This window comes from Mesocricetus auratus, unplaced genomic scaffold (genome assembly GCF_017639785.1).
Source record: "Mesocricetus auratus isolate SY011 unplaced genomic scaffold, BCM_Maur_2.0 Super-Scaffold_100676, whole genome shotgun sequence".
NCBI lineage: Eukaryota > Metazoa > Chordata > Mammalia > Rodentia > Cricetidae > Mesocricetus > Mesocricetus auratus.
The window spans coordinates 175845878-175863644 of record NW_024429266.1 but is presented as its reverse complement, the minus strand read 5'-3'; the positions used below and the strand labels follow the sequence as shown (position 1 = coordinate 175863644).

General features: G+C 46.5%; 1 protein-coding gene across 1 annotated transcript; it reads left to right on the top strand.

Annotated features, from left to right (window-relative positions):
* The first annotated feature begins 2878 nt into the window (after positions 1-2878).
* Positions 2879-15818, top strand: Mkrn2os (MKRN2 opposite strand). Its single transcript, XM_005065973.4, has 4 exons — positions 2879-3193; positions 5932-5981; positions 12101-12263; positions 15403-15818. The coding sequence occupies exons 1-4, from the start codon at positions 2970-2972 to the stop codon at positions 15623-15625; spliced, it is 660 nt and encodes a 219-aa protein (XP_005066030.2). The 5' UTR covers positions 2879-2969; the 3' UTR covers positions 15626-15818.
* The last annotated feature ends 1949 nt before the right edge of the window (positions 15819-17767 follow it).

The following is a 17767-nucleotide window of genomic DNA, read 5'->3' as shown; positions in this document are numbered from 1 at the left end:
CTTCTGGACACGTCATAAAGTCACAGCAGCTGTGGCCACTGGCACAGGACTGGACCTGTGGCCAGATGTGGTGGTTCACGCCTTTAACTCTAATCCTTTAGTCAGGAGTCAGAGGTAGTTAGATCTCTATGAGTTTGAGGCCAGCCTGGTCTACACAGACTAGCCAAGACTATATAGTGAGACTGTGAAAAAAAAAGTAGTGGGCAGAGCTCATTAGCATTCTATCACAGATGCGGGAGGGAGGAATAAGGACCCACCTCCTCCACAGGGGTTGTAAGAAGTCAGTAGTTGCTGGGAGAGGAGAGTCATTTTCCTTGCTGGTGTAGCCACTAGAAAGTTGTCCTTGTTCAGGTAAATGACCCCTTCCATGTTCATGCAAACAGCCTTGTATGATCACAGGTATCTTGGGGGAGGAAAGGATTTATTTCAGCTTACAGTTCCATGCAACTATGCATTACTGAGGGAAGTCAGGGCAGGAACTGAAGAAACAACAATGGAGGAATGCTGTTTACTGCCTTGCTCCCCATGGCTTGCTCAACCTGCTTTCTTATAGCAAGCGGGACAGACAGCCCAGGGGAGGTACCACCCACAGTGAGCTGGGTCCTCCCACACCAATTATCAATCAAGAAAATGCACTGTAGGTTTGTTCACAGGCCAGTCTGGGGGAAGCATTTTCTTAATTGAGGTTCCCTTTTCCCAAATAATTCTGACTTGTGTGTCAAGTTGCAGTAAGAACTAGTCAGTATAGTGGCACATGATTGTAATCTCAGCATTCTAGAGTTTGTTTGGTGGGTTTTTGTTTGTTTATTTTTGTTCTTTGAGACTGGGTTTCTCTGTGTAGCTTTGGAGCCTGTCCTGCATTTGATCTGTAGACCAGGCTGGCCTCAAACTCACAGAGATCCGCCTGCCTCTGCCTCCCAAGTGCTGGGATTAAAGGTATGTGCCAACAATGCCCGGCTGAACTCAGTCCATTTTTTATGGAGTTAATATTTCTTTCTTTCTTTCCTTCAGTTCTAGGGATTTACAAGGGCCTACCACTGAGCTAGTATCCCTGAATCTGGCTGGAAAGTAATAAATGCTATATGTTCTAACCCAGACAGTGGTGATGTAAGTCTTTAATCCCAGCACTTGGGAGGCAGAGGCGGGTGGATCTCTGTAAATTTGAGGTTAGCCTGGTCTATAGAGTGAGTTCCAGGACAGCCTCCAAAGCTACAGAGAAACCCTGTCTCAAAAAAAAAAATGTGTGTTCTTTTTCCTGAAAAAAAAAAAAACACAAAACAGGTCAGTCCCCCCAAGCCCAGAGCCTCTCTGACTAGCGGGAAAACACAAAACTAAATATGAATAATTGACTATAGAGAGTCCTGTTCCAAATGTAATGAGATCTCACACCCTCTTCTGGTCTGCAGGCATGCAGACAGACACTATATACAAAAATTTAAAAAATATTTTAAAAAAACAACAACAAAACCAGAACTATTTCAAGTACTTGAGACTGACTGCTGGGACCCCCTTGGTGGGCATTCTTCTAGATTCTTCTAGAGCCTTGAGGGTGCTTTGTACTGCTGGACTCTCAGATGCTCCAGCAAGAGTTCCCTTCCCTCTGTGACAGATTTTAATTTTTTAACTCTTATTTGATGTACACTGGTTCGGCTTTTGTTTTTATGTACATTGTAAGATGGGTATGTGTGGAGGGGGCGTGTACCTTTAGGGAAACTATTATAGTTTGTTTACCTGAGAAAGAGAAAGGAAGGCAATGTGGGAAATAAGATAATAGATTCAAAAGACTAATGAAAACAAAGCTATTTTTTTTCCCGAGACAGGGTTTCTCTGTGTAGCCTTGGAGATCTATGCCTGTCTATGCCTCCTGAGTGCTAGGATTAAAGGCATGTGCCCAATGCCTGGCTTGTTTTTGTTTTTTGAGCCATGGATTTTTGTGTAGTCTTGGCTATCCTGGAACTTACTCTGTAGACCAGGCTGGTCTTGAACCTAGAAAGTGCTGGGATTAAAGGTGTGCACTACCACTGCCCAGCTAACAAAGCAGTTTTTAATGTACCATTCTGTAGACAGGACACTAGGATAGATAAAAGGCAAAAATGGACCCCTGCTGATTTGACACAAGACAGTGGTTTTTAAAGTCTCCATAATCAGCCAGGAGGTGGTGGCACACGCCTTTGATCCCAGAACCTGGGAGGCAGAGGCAATCAGATCTCTGTGAGTTTAAGGCCAGCCTGGTCTACAGAGTGAGCTCCAGGACAGCCAGGGCTACACATAGAAACCTCGTCACGAAAAACCAAAATAAATGAATAAATAAATGAAAATTAAGTCCCCATAATTATAAGAAATTCCTGCCCCTCTTTCCTTAAGGCCGGGACTTCCCTTCGCTCTAAAGTCCCCATTCAATTGGTTCAGGACACAAAGCCTTATCTAATGAATAATTTGGGGCTTGAGGCTGCCCCTTCCTGACAGAGGACTGAGTCATGCAGCAGGCTGTCTGTACCTTTCCAACTTTCAGAGTTCTGGCACTGGCTGCCAGCTAGGGGAGAGAGAGTCCAAACCCTGTTTATCTCATGACCCTTTGATGAACACTGAGCCCACCCCATACTGGAAATGGACTATAGCAATTCATCTTTCAGCAGGAAGGCAGTCACAATGAGTCTACTGTTAGTACCACATGAAAAGGTTGGAAGAAGGCGAGGCAGGTTTCATGGGAAAGGTTGCACGGGAAAGCAGGGGTGCAAATGTGCAGTGTCTACAAAGAAACTTGGTAAGCCAGCTCAAATGAAAACTAGCTCTTTAAGAGCCCAGCCGGTACAGCCTGGTTACTGGTTAATCTACCTGGCTTAGCTCTTGAAGCTTCCATCCATGATGATGTCACTGTTGATCAGGTTACTCAGGTGGTGTGAATTCACCAACTGCGTAATGAAGAAAAGGAAGTCTCCAGAAACCTGTTCTGGTGGCCCAGGAGTCAGATGGAAATGCACTTCTCGGGAGCCAGCAAGCCTCTAATTAAATTCAGGCACTGCGGGAGGTCCATCTACAGTTTCAGTGTACCCCAATGCTGCCCCCTGTGCCAGGGGGATGTGGGCTCCACCAGGATAGAGGACGCACCTATCAGCATCTCGGACCCGTTCTCCAATGGGCATCAAGAGAAATGCTCCTTCCTCCTCAAACCTACGAGAGGGACGTTCCTTAGGTACAGTGACTTGAGTTATAATGAACTGTGCGTGTGTTTCCTTCCTTCTTTGAAGGACATGTGTTGTGCTGTGCAGTGTGTGTGTGGGTGTTTTGGGTAGACTGTTGTCCTTATGTCTTTGTACATTAGAGTGTGGCTTGCCTGCCTTGGGACGGCCCTGGGTTTTGTGTACACATTTGTGTAGTATGTGAAAAACTGTGCACAGTGTATGAAGATACCTGCCGATTTTAGGAGAATGTGTGCTGAGTGGCTGACTGGGGATAACCTGGCAGTGAGTGCTGCTGGAGGAACACTGTATAACCTTCGACTCATACTCCTGTGGCAAGCAGCTTCAGTGTGCAAAGTACAATTTGAGAGAGAAAGCGCTTGATGGAGGTGAATGAAATTAACAATGAAGTCCAAGGGGCCCTCCCCTTTTCTTTTTATTTCCTCTTCCTTTTTCAGTGCTAGAGGTTGAACCCAGACCTCATACAGGCTGTGTAAGGGGTCAGTGCTCAGTGGAACTCACAGAGATCTGCCTGCTTCTGCCTTCTGAGTGCTGGGATTATGTGAGTTCAAGGCTTAGCATGATCTACAGAGCAAATTCCAGGACAGGCTCCAGAGCTACACAGAGAAACCCTGTCTCAAAAAATCAAAAAACAAAACAAAAAAAAAAAAAAGGAAAGGGAAAGAAAATTCCAGGAAAATTCACAAATCCACATATAAGTGGGTTAGTAGGTTATTATTATTTTTAGATTCATACAATTATCTTTCAATAAAAATATTTTTGATATTACTCAAATATTCAACTTTTCTGGAGCTCCTCACTCATTTGGGTAGATCCAAGTGCCCATCTTGCATTATCTCTGTTCTGCTTCAAAACCTCCCTTTAACTTCTTTTTTTTTTTTGGTTTTTCGAGACAAGGTTTTGTTTTGGAGACTGTCCTGGAACTCGCTTTGTAGCCCAGGCTGGCCTTGAACTCCTGATCATCCCAGCACTTGTTTCCTTAGATTCCTAGAGAGAGGCTGCCCTCCTGACTAATGTCAGGAAAGATTATGACACCATGGAGGAAGTCTGCCCTCCACTGTCCCTCCCTCTTGCAATGGGCACCTGTGTATTCTCTGGCCAATGCTAACCCTGACGGGCATGGGTAGAATGAGAAAGGAGGTGTGGACACTGGTGTCTGCAGGAAACCATGGCAGCCCCGCCCACTCTCCAAAGCCATTCCTTCCCTTTCACCCACGCCTCCACGTCTGCCTCGAGTCCCACAAAACTTGTGACAAAAGGAGAATAAGCAGTGACCCCAGGGACTCAGCAGGCTCTGCCTGAATGAGGTTGGCCAGCCCTGCTGCTTACGGCTGTGCAGGGTGCAGAACAAACAGAGGTGCTCTGACAGTGGGTGACCCTCAGCCTGAACTGCATTCACCAAGCCAAGGGCACTGTCCAGAACTGCACAGGAGGCCCTTCCATAACCCATGTAAAGGGGCTATAGGAGAAGGCTGGCCAGACCATCAACATACACTTTGTATTTTTCCCTTCATACCTACCAACTGATTCAAATTTGTTGAACTTCAGTCTCCAGTATAACAACCTACTGAAAACACATGCTTGCCAAACTAAAACTGAAGTGACCCTTCTGGAAGCAAGCCACGAGGGCGGAGCCACATGCTTTCCTATGTCACCAGCAGGCCTAAAGGCCCAGAGTCAAAACCCAGCTATCTGTCACGTGACCAGGTTTACGGGAGGGAGGGCAATCTGGCTAAGATGGAGCTAGGGAATGAAGAGTGTGGAGCACCAACCACAGTGGCAAAAGCAGCATCACTAGAGACACATTCTTGCTCACTGTAGCCTCTGCTCCCATGAAGTCTCCATAAGCTCAACACAGTCCCTGGGGGTGACACTGAGAAGGAGGAGCAGTCATCCGGCCATCATAAAGCTGGATGCTTGCTTTACTGAAGAACCAGATATCCAGATTTGAGATCTAACACTTAGGTTCCCTCTTAGGTCTACTAAGCGGGACATTGGAACCTAATCAAAGAGCATTACATACACGCCAGAAACTGTCATAATGAAATATATTATTTTGTTAATGTACAATAACGAACATTTGATGTTGGGTTACTGGTTCAAGGTAAGCTTGGGCTAGCTACATGGTGAGCCTTTGTCCTAAACAAAAACAAACAAATTAAAAAAGTACAAATTTAAGGGTGTGTGTAGAACAGAGAGCATGTACTGAGCACAGGCAAGGCCCTGGGTTTGATCTTAGAACTAACCAACAACCCAAACCAGAAAAATCTCAAGCCAACAGAGTGATGGCGAGAAACGGCAATCTAGGGAGTGCAGTGGCCGTAAGCTGCTGAGCCGTGGTGAGCGTCTCCCAGCTGCCTCCAGGACCCTCTCACCCACATTAGCCAATGGGCTAGTGGGTGAACTCCCAGAGGGGAGTAGGAAGCTCTTCCACCATTGACTGTGGGGGTGTGGGAGTCCTGAGTCCAGCTTCTGCTGTACCATTTAGCCAACTGATGGCAGGGATGGTCCAGGCTACAGGGGTGGGGTCAACGCCCTCCTCTTTTAAATATCCATGCTTCACAGTCATGCTTGGCATGAGTGCTTGTTAATAGGCAAGATGGCACACTTGCGCTTACAGCTGCCCTGGGGGCCGAGGCAGGAAGGTCCTGCATTCCAGGACAGCCTGGGCTATTCAGCAAGACTTCTTACCAAACTAACACCCAATGCCAACAACACCCCTCTGTTTCAGGGAATATGATGGAAAGTCTGATCTTCACGTTGGACTCACTAACACACGAGGTGAGCATTTCCTACATTTTTTCCGCATAAGAAAACCCCACGATTACCGATTACCAGACAGGATGAGCAGCAAACCCATTCTGCCTTCCTTGCTTCTCCTATTGCAACCCAAAGCAGGTCATGTGACTCGGGCAAGTCAGCACTACTTACAGTTTATATATTTAGAAGACTAAAAACACTTTTATTGTCACGTCTGCTGCGCGGCCTGTGTCCGAGAACGTGCGGAGGGTGTCGGGTATTGAAAACACAGAGACTCGTTCAATGATATAAAGAGAACTTTTAACAGGCTCCAAAAAGGTTCAAGAAAAACTTCCTAAGAAAAGCTCCCACCAGAGAAGCTTCTGCTCTCTCCTCTCCCCTGGCTGGTTCTGCTCTGACACCAGAGGTGGATGTGTGTGGGTTTCTGAAGGTGCGGTTAGTCTTTGGACAAGGTCGAGGTCAGGGCGGTTTCTGTGGGAAGGCCTTTCCCAGGAACTTATTGTATCATTTTTAGTAAACATGTTTTTACTAAACATTGTCTTACAGCTGCCTACTCCAAGGCAGAAGGGGAAGTGGCCAGGAACTTATTGTATCGTTTTTAGTAAACATGTTTTTACTAAACATTGTCTTACAGCTGCCTACTCCCAGGCAGAAGGGGAAGTGGGTCTCTGCTCAAGGTCTGGTGTTCCCACAATTCACCCCTTTTTATTTTTAAATGAGGCACTCCTGGCTTAGGTCAAGTAGGGTCACCCTCCCTTTCCCGTCTTTGGGGGACCTTGAACCCCTGTTTTAGGTGGGAGGGGTCTTCCCCACAGGTTGCCCGTCATCGGAGATACCCCAACCTTAAATCATCTGTAACCAACCTTCATGGCTATCGGGATTGCCATGGGCTAAGCTAAGCAATACTTGGTTACGGATCTCTTGTCTCTGGAACAAGGCACGTTTGAGCTCGGCATAAAGCCAGAATGCCTACTGCCACTGCCACCATTTCCAGGACCCCCATTGACATAGCGCCTCTCCATCACCATACCCATCACCAGATCTGGGCCATAACATTCTACCAGCCTTCATCTGTTACAAGGGTAACCCGCATGTGATTTACATTTACAATTTGATAAAGTTTCCAATCGTTTTAAGATCTGCTCAGGAAAGCATTTAGAAAGTGCACTTGCACAGATACATTGGGCACAATCATTGATGTTACACATGTAGCATTATGAAAAATATGAACAATAGTTGTCACATTAGGACAAGTTGCATTTCTCCAGAAAAATACACTGGCCTAGTCGTGATTCCAGAAACAGGAACCATCAAGTCTGGTATTTCAAGTGACCATGTCCTGTTCAAATACTGAAAAGAGGCTTTTGCCACTCATCATAGTCCATACCAATGTCCAAATGCTTTAAATGGGTCCTTTTTTCTCTGTTGGCTTTACGATGAAAACTCATGGGTCCGGAAGGTTGATGCAGCAGGTCTGTTGAGAAATTGGAAATCTCGAACCGACTATTTTCTCTTTTTCTTGGGCTCTAGATTCGATGACATCAAGAATCAGGAACACTGATTTAGGAGATCTCACTCAAACTGGCTTAGGTAGGCTCCCATGGTCTCAGGTCCAGTTTTTCTCTGCTCCATGCATCTCACTAAATGGTCTGACAGTTGCTGAAGCTCTATTCCTTTCCTGCAAGAAAACACAAACATGCCCTCGACCCCAAATTAGGGTCTTCTCCACTGTCTAGTGTATGGATGTCTCCATTTGATCTGAGCAATGGTTGCTCAAGTTCCATCATGCCAGAATCTGTCTGAAGCTCACTGGCATTCACATTATAAAATTTTTAAATGAGGAGTGTATTATTTGATGAGTCATGTGGGGACTGGGGACATTATTCCCCCTTTTTTATTTTCTAAAAAAATTTTCTTTTTTGAACTGTTGAAGCTGGACCATAACAGTAGAAGGATTTGTCTACCCTCCTTGGTTGACTATCTTGGTAAATTGGGATTACTACTTAGATTATTTGTAGATGCCCATTAAAAAGGACATATCCATTAAATATTTCCCAAAAACTTCTGAAAAATCACTCAAAGATTGTAAACTATACTGTGTCCAAATAACTTTTTGAAAATTATTTGAAGTCTGTGAGCAGTCTTTCCCAATCTAACCTGTAGAGCTCTCACTAGCTGACAAGGCCTCATTTGCATCTTAAATTTTTCTGTTAAAACATTAACAGACTGGCTGGATGTTCCTTTTGGCTATATTTAACGCAATCTAGGTAGCTTCTTAACTATTTTTGAAGGGATTTAAGTATCCTTTTAATCATATAAGCAGTTCACACTCACACATTCGCAATCACATTTCATACATACCGGTGTGGCCACACCATACATTCAGAACATACATGCATCTTTCAGTCATCCTTTTTCCCTAGGTCATGATTAGTCTGTTGCAATGAAGCTTCCTTAATTGAAATCTATGTAAAAGAACAACTCCAGCCAATCCTTGAACTAAAAAGGTTAAAAAGTCCTATATGTTTTTATCATTCCTCCATTTGAGCTACAGTCATGGGGTACAGCCGTACCTACTCCTTGTAATTCTGTAGATGCAAGGTGGAGAGGCCAGGCTTTTGGCTAAAAATTTTTAGAGATGACTCACAAAATAGAACTTAAATGTAAACAAAATTTTTCATTCCATATACCTTTGTCTTTTTCTTTTTCTTTACTTAATACCAGTACCTCTTTACTGTTACAAAAAAAATTTTTTTTGAGTCAGGGTTTCTCTGTATTGTTTGAGGCTGTCAGTCCAGCCTGGCCTTGAAGAATAGTACTGGACTGTCCCAAGAGTAGTCTGACCGTGCCTGGGGGCAATGGCCCATGCACCCCAGTAGGGAGGGCCTGGATCCCCATTTCTGGTGTTAGGATTGCCCGGGCAGAGGGAGCGAGGTCCAATCCTGCACTCCCTGAGGTGGCTCTAAGGAGGTCTGAGATATGAAGGGGTTGCTCTGGGGGAGAAAATGAGTCCTGCCACTGCCCAGAGCAGGGGTCATTGCCCCGTACACATTGGTTTTGGGGCCCTGGGGCGGGGCCCTCCTCCCGTTTCCCTGATTATTATTAGCAGAAAGGAAATTTCCCTCCCTGTCAGTTTTAGAGTAGCAGTTATTGGCCCAATGATATCCCCTTCGACAACGGGGGCATAAACCAGGTCTCTTGAGACCCGTAGTACTATTTTGAGGGCACTCTCTACGGAAGTGTCCCTCCCTACCGCAGCTAAAACATGTTTTTCTCCTTCCCAGAGTAGGTCTTTCTTTCCCCACTTGGGGCCGAATAGCAGCAGCTAACACTTGGCCCTGGATGAAGTTCCCATCAATGTCCCTACAGATCCGGATATAGTCATTTAGACTTTTATTGCGATAGGGGCGAAGGGCTTCCTTACAATATTTATTTGCATTTTCAAATGCCATCTGCTTTATGACTGGCATCGCAGGCCCAATGCCCCCAAATATTCTTTCTGCTACCTGACTGAGACGGTCTACGAAGTCTTGAAAAGGTTCGGAAGGTCCTTGAAGGACTTTGGACAGATGATCCCCTCCTTCCTTGGAAGGCAATGCTTTCCAAGCCCCTTGGGCTGCTGCTGCCACTTGGGCATAGACTGCGATGTCATATTGCATTTGTTGCTGAATGGTGGCATATTGACCACTTCCTGTAAGCATCTCCACATTTCTCTGGGGCTGTCCGGCCTGTGCATTTCTTTGGGCTGTCTGGCTGCATCTTTCCTGAAACTCACCTCTCCAAATCAAATAATCTCCCCCCGACAGAGCTGCTCTGCAAAGCTGCTGCCAATCGCCAGGTGTCAAATTAAGAGACGCAAAAGATTCCATTAAGGAAAGTGTAAAGGGAGCCTGTGCTCCATAATTTAAAGTTGCCTCTTTCAGTTGTTTTATATCTTTGAAACTTAAAGGGTCATGGCGCCGAATGACCTGTCGAGAATTGTTCGGGTCTGGAACTTCCATTACCGGGGCCACCACCGGGCAGCATTGGACCCCTCCTCTGGGTCTTCCCTCCAGGTCCAAGAAGGACTGGGTTATCTCATAGGAGGAGTCCCTTTTTTCAGAGTATGGGGAAGGGTTTCTCTCCCTGTCCTGTCTTTCCTTAATTAGAATCTTTTTTAGTTCTTTTTTAAGGGCCGCGATCTCAGCAAGTAACCGTTCCTTTTCAGACTGTGACGAGTCTGAGTCTGAGCTACTTCCATTTTCTAGGTCTGATAGAGAAGGATATAACCGATTCTGACCGGAGTCCTTCTTTTGGGTCGCGCCCGGAGATGTCTACCCGTTTTTTTGTTGTTACTAAGAGACTCCTCCTCATCCTCACTAACAATGGAGCCTCTAGTTTCAATCACGGTCTCTTCATCATCACTCTCTGCCCCTGAACTCAAGGAGGCTTGAGTCTCAGTCTCTTGTAACTCTAAAAAGCCTCTTTTGTGTCCTGAACTACCTGGCGGTGACGAACCTTATCTGTCAAAAGTGCTCCCCTCACTAATCTCCATAAGGAGAATGTCGTAGGGGGCAAGGACTCAGATCCCTCTTTTCGTAAAAGTCTATGAAGATCACGGCGAACCTCCTCCCAATCTGGAATATTTAAGCTTCCCCCAGTAATGAACCATGGACTGGCTCGTTCGATCGATTTTAGAAAGCCTTCTAGGGTTTTAGACTTGACTGCAGTCCCATGTTCTTTAAGTAACTTTTTTAGTTGATACTGCAATGATTCTAGCTTCCCGGAACTATTCCCCATAGTTTCTTAACCCCGTCCACTTACCTCGCTTTCACGATCTCGGTGGGACCTCCAATTGTCACGTCTGCTGCGCGGCCTGTGTCCGAGAACGTGCGGAGGGTGTCGGGTATTGAAAACACAGAGACTCGTTCAATGATATAAAGAGAACTTTTAACAGGCTCCAAAAAGGTTCAAGAAAAACTTCCTAAGAAAAGCTCCCACCAGAGAAGCTTCTGCTCTCTCCTCTCCCCTGGCTGGTTCTGCTCTGACACCAGAGGTGGATGTGTGTGGGTTTCTGAAGGTGCGGTTAGTCTTTGGACAAGGTCGAGGTCAGGGCGGTTTCTGTGGGAAGGCCTTTCCCAGGAACTTATTGTATCATTTTTAGTAAACATGTTTTTACTAAACATTGTCTTACAGCTGCCTACTCCAAGGCAGAAGGGGAAGTGGCCAGGAACTTATTGTATCGTTTTTAGTAAACATGTTTTTACTAAACATTGTCTTACAGCTGCCTACTCCCAGGCAGAAGGGGAAGTGGGTCTCTGCTCAAGGTCTGGTGTTCCCACAACTTTTTAGTGATGCTGGGGTGGAACCCAGGCAGGGCCTCCTGCATAATTAACTCATACCATCACTGAACCACACCCCTGGCCCCTGGGAAGGGCTAATGTTTTCTCAGAAAAAGCATCACAAACCTGCACACTTCTGTGACAGATTTAACGATCTGTCCTTGTGTTTGAACTAGGTTGCAGGCCCTTGGCTTCCGATTCCCCACTCTTGTGCTGGATCTCCCCATACTCCAGGATGTGGTGGGGGGGCCTGTAGTCTCTGGCTTTGGAAAGTGGACTGGGTGGGGGTGGTTGTGTCACAGCACTTGCCTAGCCTGAACCCGGCTCTGGGTCCCACCTCAAGTACGTGAATTAAAAGGGGAACAATGCCTATTATGTTCTGTGGGCAGGATTTAGCTCAAAAGCCACCGTGCTACTCCTGGGAGACATGTTGGTGGGACACTTGCCCAACATACATGAAACCCTAGGTTTGACCCCTCTATAGCTCATTAGATCCAGGTTCTCAACCCGTGGGTTGCCATCCATTTGGGGGTCACATATTAGCTTTCCTTAATACCAGATATTTCCGTTACGATTCATAACAGTAGCAAAATTACAGTTACAAAGTAGCAACAAAATAGTTTTATGGTGGGGGGGCGGTCACCACAGTATGAGGAACTGTATTAAAGGGTCACAGCATCAGGAAGGTTGAGAACCACGGCTCTAGATAGAAAGGCACTCTGACAGTTGCAGACAAGTGACAAAGATTGCAGGATTTATGGTTACTGTTATTTTCTGAGCACCTGCCACAGGGCGCCTGCCTTTGTTCTGGGTCCTCAGGGGTCGTGTATAATTACAACACACACGGCATACAGCGGGACGAGGCAGGATGGGAGCAGAGTCTCAGCGTCCCTCTAGTACAGCCCAGCATGTTTGGACTGCTGGACCAGTGGGACAAGTACTTGGAAGACTTCTCTGCTTCAGCGGCCTGGCTGCCTCACAGGTAGGTGTCTGGAAAGACTACGAGTAACTGCCACCCATTTGTCACGTAAGTGGCATCCTAGTTGCCGTGTGGTTACTGCTGTGTTTCAAGTCCATGCTTGAGACTGTCAATCTGTGAGAACAGCTGAATCCAATTGCTAGAAAATGTCCCATCAGGCGTTGGTGGCACCCGCCTTTAATCCCAGCACTTGGGAGGCAGAGGCAGGCGGATCTCTGTGAGTTAGAGACCAGCCTACAGCACGAGTTCCAGGACAGCCTCCAAAACAATACAGAGAAAACCTGTCTCGAAAAACAAAAAACAAACAAACAAACAAAAAGTCCCTGAAAGATTCATGTGCTTGAATACTTGATTCTCCAGATGGTGGCGCTATTTTGAGAGGGCGGTTGTGGAATTTGGGCAAGTGGGACCTGGCAGGAGGAAGTGGGTCTCTTGGGAGAGGCCTTGGGGTTTGGAGCCTTCCTTCCTCTCTGTCCTACCTGTGCCTTTTGCTCCTCATGCTCCTGCTGCCACCAGACTTCCCACAGGACACCAGGCTGGACAGGTCCCTCAGAGTCAGAATAAACTCCTCCTGTGAGCTGCTGCTTCCCGTTACTTGCCACGGAAGTGTTCTGAGCAGTGGGGCCAGCAAACACTGATGGGCGGTGACTGCTGCTGCACACTCAGTTGGTGTCTTGAGCCCTTTGTGCCCTCCTGCTTAGGTTTTTCACTGATGTGACAAGAGGCTTTTCCTTTTTTTTTTTTTTTTTTTGGTTTTTTCGAGACAGGGTTTCTCTGTGGCTGTCACGTCTGCTGCACGGCCTGTGTCCGAGAACGTGCGGAGGGTGTCGGGGATTGACAACACAGAGACTCGTTCAATGATATAAAGAAAACTTTAAACAGGCTCCAAAAAGGTTCAAGAAAACCTCCTAAGAAAAGCTCCCACCAGAGAAGCTTCTGTTCTCTCCTCTACCCTGGCTGGTTCTGCTCTGACACCAGAGGTGGATGTGTGTGGGTTTTTGAAGGTGCGGTTAGTCTTTGGACAAGGTCGAGGTCAGGGCGGTTTCTGTGGGAAGGCCTTTCCCAGGAACTTATTGTATCATTTTTAGTAAACATGTTTTTACTAAACATTGTCTTACAGCTGCCTACTCCCAGGCAGAAGGGGAAGTGGGTCTCTGCTCAAGGTCTGGTGTTCCCACATGTGGCTTTGGAGGCTGTCCTGGAACTAGCTCTTGTAGACCAGGCTGGCCTCGAACTCACAGAGATCCGCCTGCCTCTGCCTCCCAAGTGCTGGGATTAAAGGCGTTTGCCACCAACGCCCGGCTTGAGGCTTTTCCTTTTAAGATTTATTTTAAAATCTTTATTTATCTAAAATTGGTATGGGTGTAAATTCACTATACGTATGCAGTGCCTGAAAAGGACAGATAAGGGTGTTGGATTCCCTAAAACTGGTTACAGCTGGTTGTAAACTGCTCTGTGGAGCCTGGTGGTGGCACACACCTTTAATCCCAGCGTTTGGGAGGCAGAGACAGGCAGATCTTTGTGAGTTCTAGGACAGCCTGGTCTACAGAGTGAGTTCTAGGACAACAGCCAGGGCTATGCAGAGAAACCCTGTCTGGAAAAACAAAACAAAAGCAACAAAAAAGCCCAAACAAAACTGCCGTGTGGGTGCTGGGAACTGAACCTGGGTCCTCTTGAAACCAGACAGGTTTCTTAACTGTGGAACATTCTCTAGCCACCTTTTGCTTGCCCCCCCAAGACAAGGTCTCACTGTATAGCTCAGGCTGGCTACAAAATCTCCATCCTCCTGCCTCAACCTCCAGAGTGCTGGGATTAAAGAAGAAAGCCCAGCTATGAGAATGGATTTTTAAACATACACAGAAAAATCCAAGTTATATTTCATAATTTTATATTTAGTTTTTGAGACAGGATCTCTCTTCATAACCTTGGCTGTCTTGGGACTTATTCTGTAGATCAGGCTGATCTCCAACTCACAAACATATGAATATCTCTGCCTCCTGAGTGCTAGGAATAAAGGTGTGTGCCCAATGCCCAGCTCATAATTTTATTCTTGACACAGGCTCTCACTAAGTGGCCCAGACACACTTTGAACTCTTAAGAGATCCATCTGTCTCTACCTTGGGCACAATAGGCTTAAAGGCATGTACTACTATGCCTGGTATTCCTAATTTTTTTTTTTTTTTTTGGTTTTACGAGACAGGGTTTCTCTGTATTGTTTTGGAGGCTGTCGGTCCAGCCTGGCCTCGAACTCACAGAGATCCGCCTGCCTCTGCCTCCCGAGTGCTGGGATTAAAGGCGTGCGCCACCACCACCCAACTAAATTTTTACAAGTATTGTTTGTAGTGTACAAATATTTAAGTGCCATTTTTGTTTTAGCAATTTGAATGAATTTCTCAATTTTTTTCCCTCTTCACTCTTTTTTTCTGGAGATAGAGTCTCACTCTGTAGCCTTGCTTGACCTTGGACTCACAAGGATCTGCCTGCCCCTGCCTCCTCAGTTCTGGGATTAAAGATGTGAGTCTCGATTAAAAATTTTTAAATTACATTTTATTCATTTATTTTGGGTGCCCTGGTGTGTGTGTGCATCACAGAGCATGTGTGGCAGTCAGAGGGCAAGAGTTGGTCCTCTCCTTCTGTCATGTGAGTCCCAGAGATTGTCGGGGTTGGTGGTAGGTGCCTCCACCAACCGAGCAGCTTTTCTTTTCTTTTCTTTTTTTTTTTGGTTTTTCGAGACAGGGTTTCTCTGTGGCATTGGAGGCTGTCCTGGAACTAGCTCTTGTAGACCAGGCTGGTCCCGAACTCCTGAGCCCTGAGCAGCTCTTCTTCTTCTTCTTCTTCTTCTTCTTCTTCTTTTTTTAAAATTTATTCATTATGTATACAATGCTCTGCCTGCATGCTTGCACACCGGAAGAGGGCACCAGATCTCATTACAGATGGTTGTGAGCCACCATGTGGTTGCTGGGAATTGAACTCAGGACCATTGGAAGAGTAGCCAGTGCCCTTAACCTCTGAGCCATCTCTCCAGCTCCCCTGAGCAGCTCTTAATGTGAGCATTTGCCAGGGCCAGCATGGTGGCCTCAGTGGAGGCAGGCGTTCAAGCCCAGCCTGGCCTTGCCTCACTGCAGCTCGCTCTTCTCTGCAGGTATGAGGAGGACCACCACAACTGCTCCAGCTTTGCTCTTACCTTCATTAACTGCATCCTTGCCATGGAGGGCAAAGAGCAGCTGGACAAGAGGGAGTTCACGGAGAAGTACGTGGTCCCGAGGACGCGTCTGGCCTCCAAGTACATCACGCTTTACAGGGCCATCCAGGAGAGGGGTTTCCATGTGGCTGAGCATCCCGACCCAGTGGCAAGCCTCTCGTGAGCAGTCTGTGCTGAGTGCTGCGTGTGACGGCAGTTGGGCCAGGACATTCTCGGGTTTACTACCTTTAAATGGTACTGCAGGTTTCTAACTGTATTTAACTGTGGCTAATAAAAAATGATGGATAGTTTTCCCTTAAGCATGATTGTAAAAACTTATAAAAATTAACAAAAATAAATAAAAATTTACAGAACTAGCCGGGCAGTGGTGGCGCATGCCTTTAATCCCAGCACTCGGGAGGCAGAGGCAGGCGGATCTCTGTGAGTTCGAGACCAGCCTGGACTACCAAGCGAGTTCCAGGACAGCCTCCAAAGCCACAGAGAAACCCTGTCTCAAAAAACCAAAAAAAAAAATTTACAGAACTAACAAAATTACAGTGTATACAGTTAGGTGGGAGAACCACCTACCAATCATGTAAGAGACCCTAGGTCCAGTCCCCTGTACCACACTCTCAAATTAAGAAAAAAAAATTAAATTTTCCTGGGTCTCAAAAAAAATTCTCCAACATTTGTTTTTAAGCTGAGAATCTGCTACCAAAGTGGAAGAATCTTATTCACCGGTCCAAGAAAATGCTTTGTATAAATTACTTTAAACTGAACACATTTACTTTTTGATGTGACTGAAAGGAGTGGAGAACCAGAGGGAGGGGTGTTGAGGGTAGGAGAGGGAGACGCAGGTTCTGAAGGTGTAAGCGAGCATGTCTTACACCTGCACTTGAAGGCACACAGGAAGGCTGACATGCAGTCAAATGGCAGAAATCTGCCTGCACAGTAAACTCTTGATTGTCAAGAGTGATAAACAAAACAAAACAGAAACAAATATAATAGTGGCTAGAGAGACGGCTGAGGTGTGAAGAGCATTTGTTCCTCTTGAGAGGAGTTGGTTAATTCCCAGCTCCCACATGGCAACTTGCAACCACCCATTACTCCAGTTCCAGGCCTCTGTGGGCACCAGACACATAGTGGACAGACATACACAGACAAAATAGCCATACACATTAAATAAAATAATAATTCAAGGTATAGCAGAAGTGTCTTTGAACTGTTCTTCCCCCTTGTCTGACAGAGCTGGCCACTGCTCTAACACACTTCATTTTCTCTCTGGCATGTTCTCTCTTTGGGTTTTTTCCTTCCCCAGATGATCTCAAATTCTAAGGAGAACAAATGGAAAGCAGGACACCCAGCCCCCTCTCACCCAGCACTCCATGAAAGCATATTCAATACCTACAACTGACAGTATACCCAACACCTATTACTGACAGGCCGCCCAACACCCTATGACTGACAGTACACCCAACACTCATGACTGACAGGCCACCCAACACCCTATGAAAGCATACCCAACATGTGGGAACAACAGACCTTGGCCGGAGGCCCATTTCCTGGGAGCAGGCAGCTGTAACCGGTAGAAAACATGTTTACCAAAAGTCAATCCGGTGTCCATAAAAACATGTTTAGGGCTCGCCCACAGGAACGCCCTGACTTTGACCTTTCCAATGACTAACCGCCTCTTTCTGATCCCCCCACCGCCGCATCTGGTGTCAGGGCATATAACCAGCCAGGGTAAGAATAAAGGGGAGCTTTTTTGGGGCCTTCTTGAGGCTTTCTTGCACCACTGACTGGTCTCTGTGTCATCAATCCCGACACCCTCCGCACATTCTCGGACACAGGCTGCGCGAGCTGGCGTGGTACAACACCCATGACCAACAACAGCACAGTCAATACCCTTGACTGAGGGAACATAGCACAGGACACCCAAATTGCACCCCTCAAGCAGTAACTTGAGGTGATAATGGCTGCCCTGGCCCCCTAGCCATGACTGCTCCTGTGAGGACCCGGCCCATCTGTGTTCGTCCCCTAAGACTGTTCTTAGCACCTCACGGGCAGAGCTTAAGTCCTATGTCTGTCCTTGGTGTTGGCCACACTGAAGTAACTTCCTCTCCTGTCTCACCACACTCACCTCTCAGCTATTTGGCTCTCCAGGGACTAGCCCCCTGGCCTCATCGTTGTGACCCTAACCTGACAAAAGCCACTTAGGGAAGGAAGTTTGTGGGAACACCAGACCTTGAGCAGAGACCCACTTCCCCTTCTGCCTGGGAGTAGGCAGCTGTAAGACAATGTTTACTAAAAACATGTTTACTAAAAA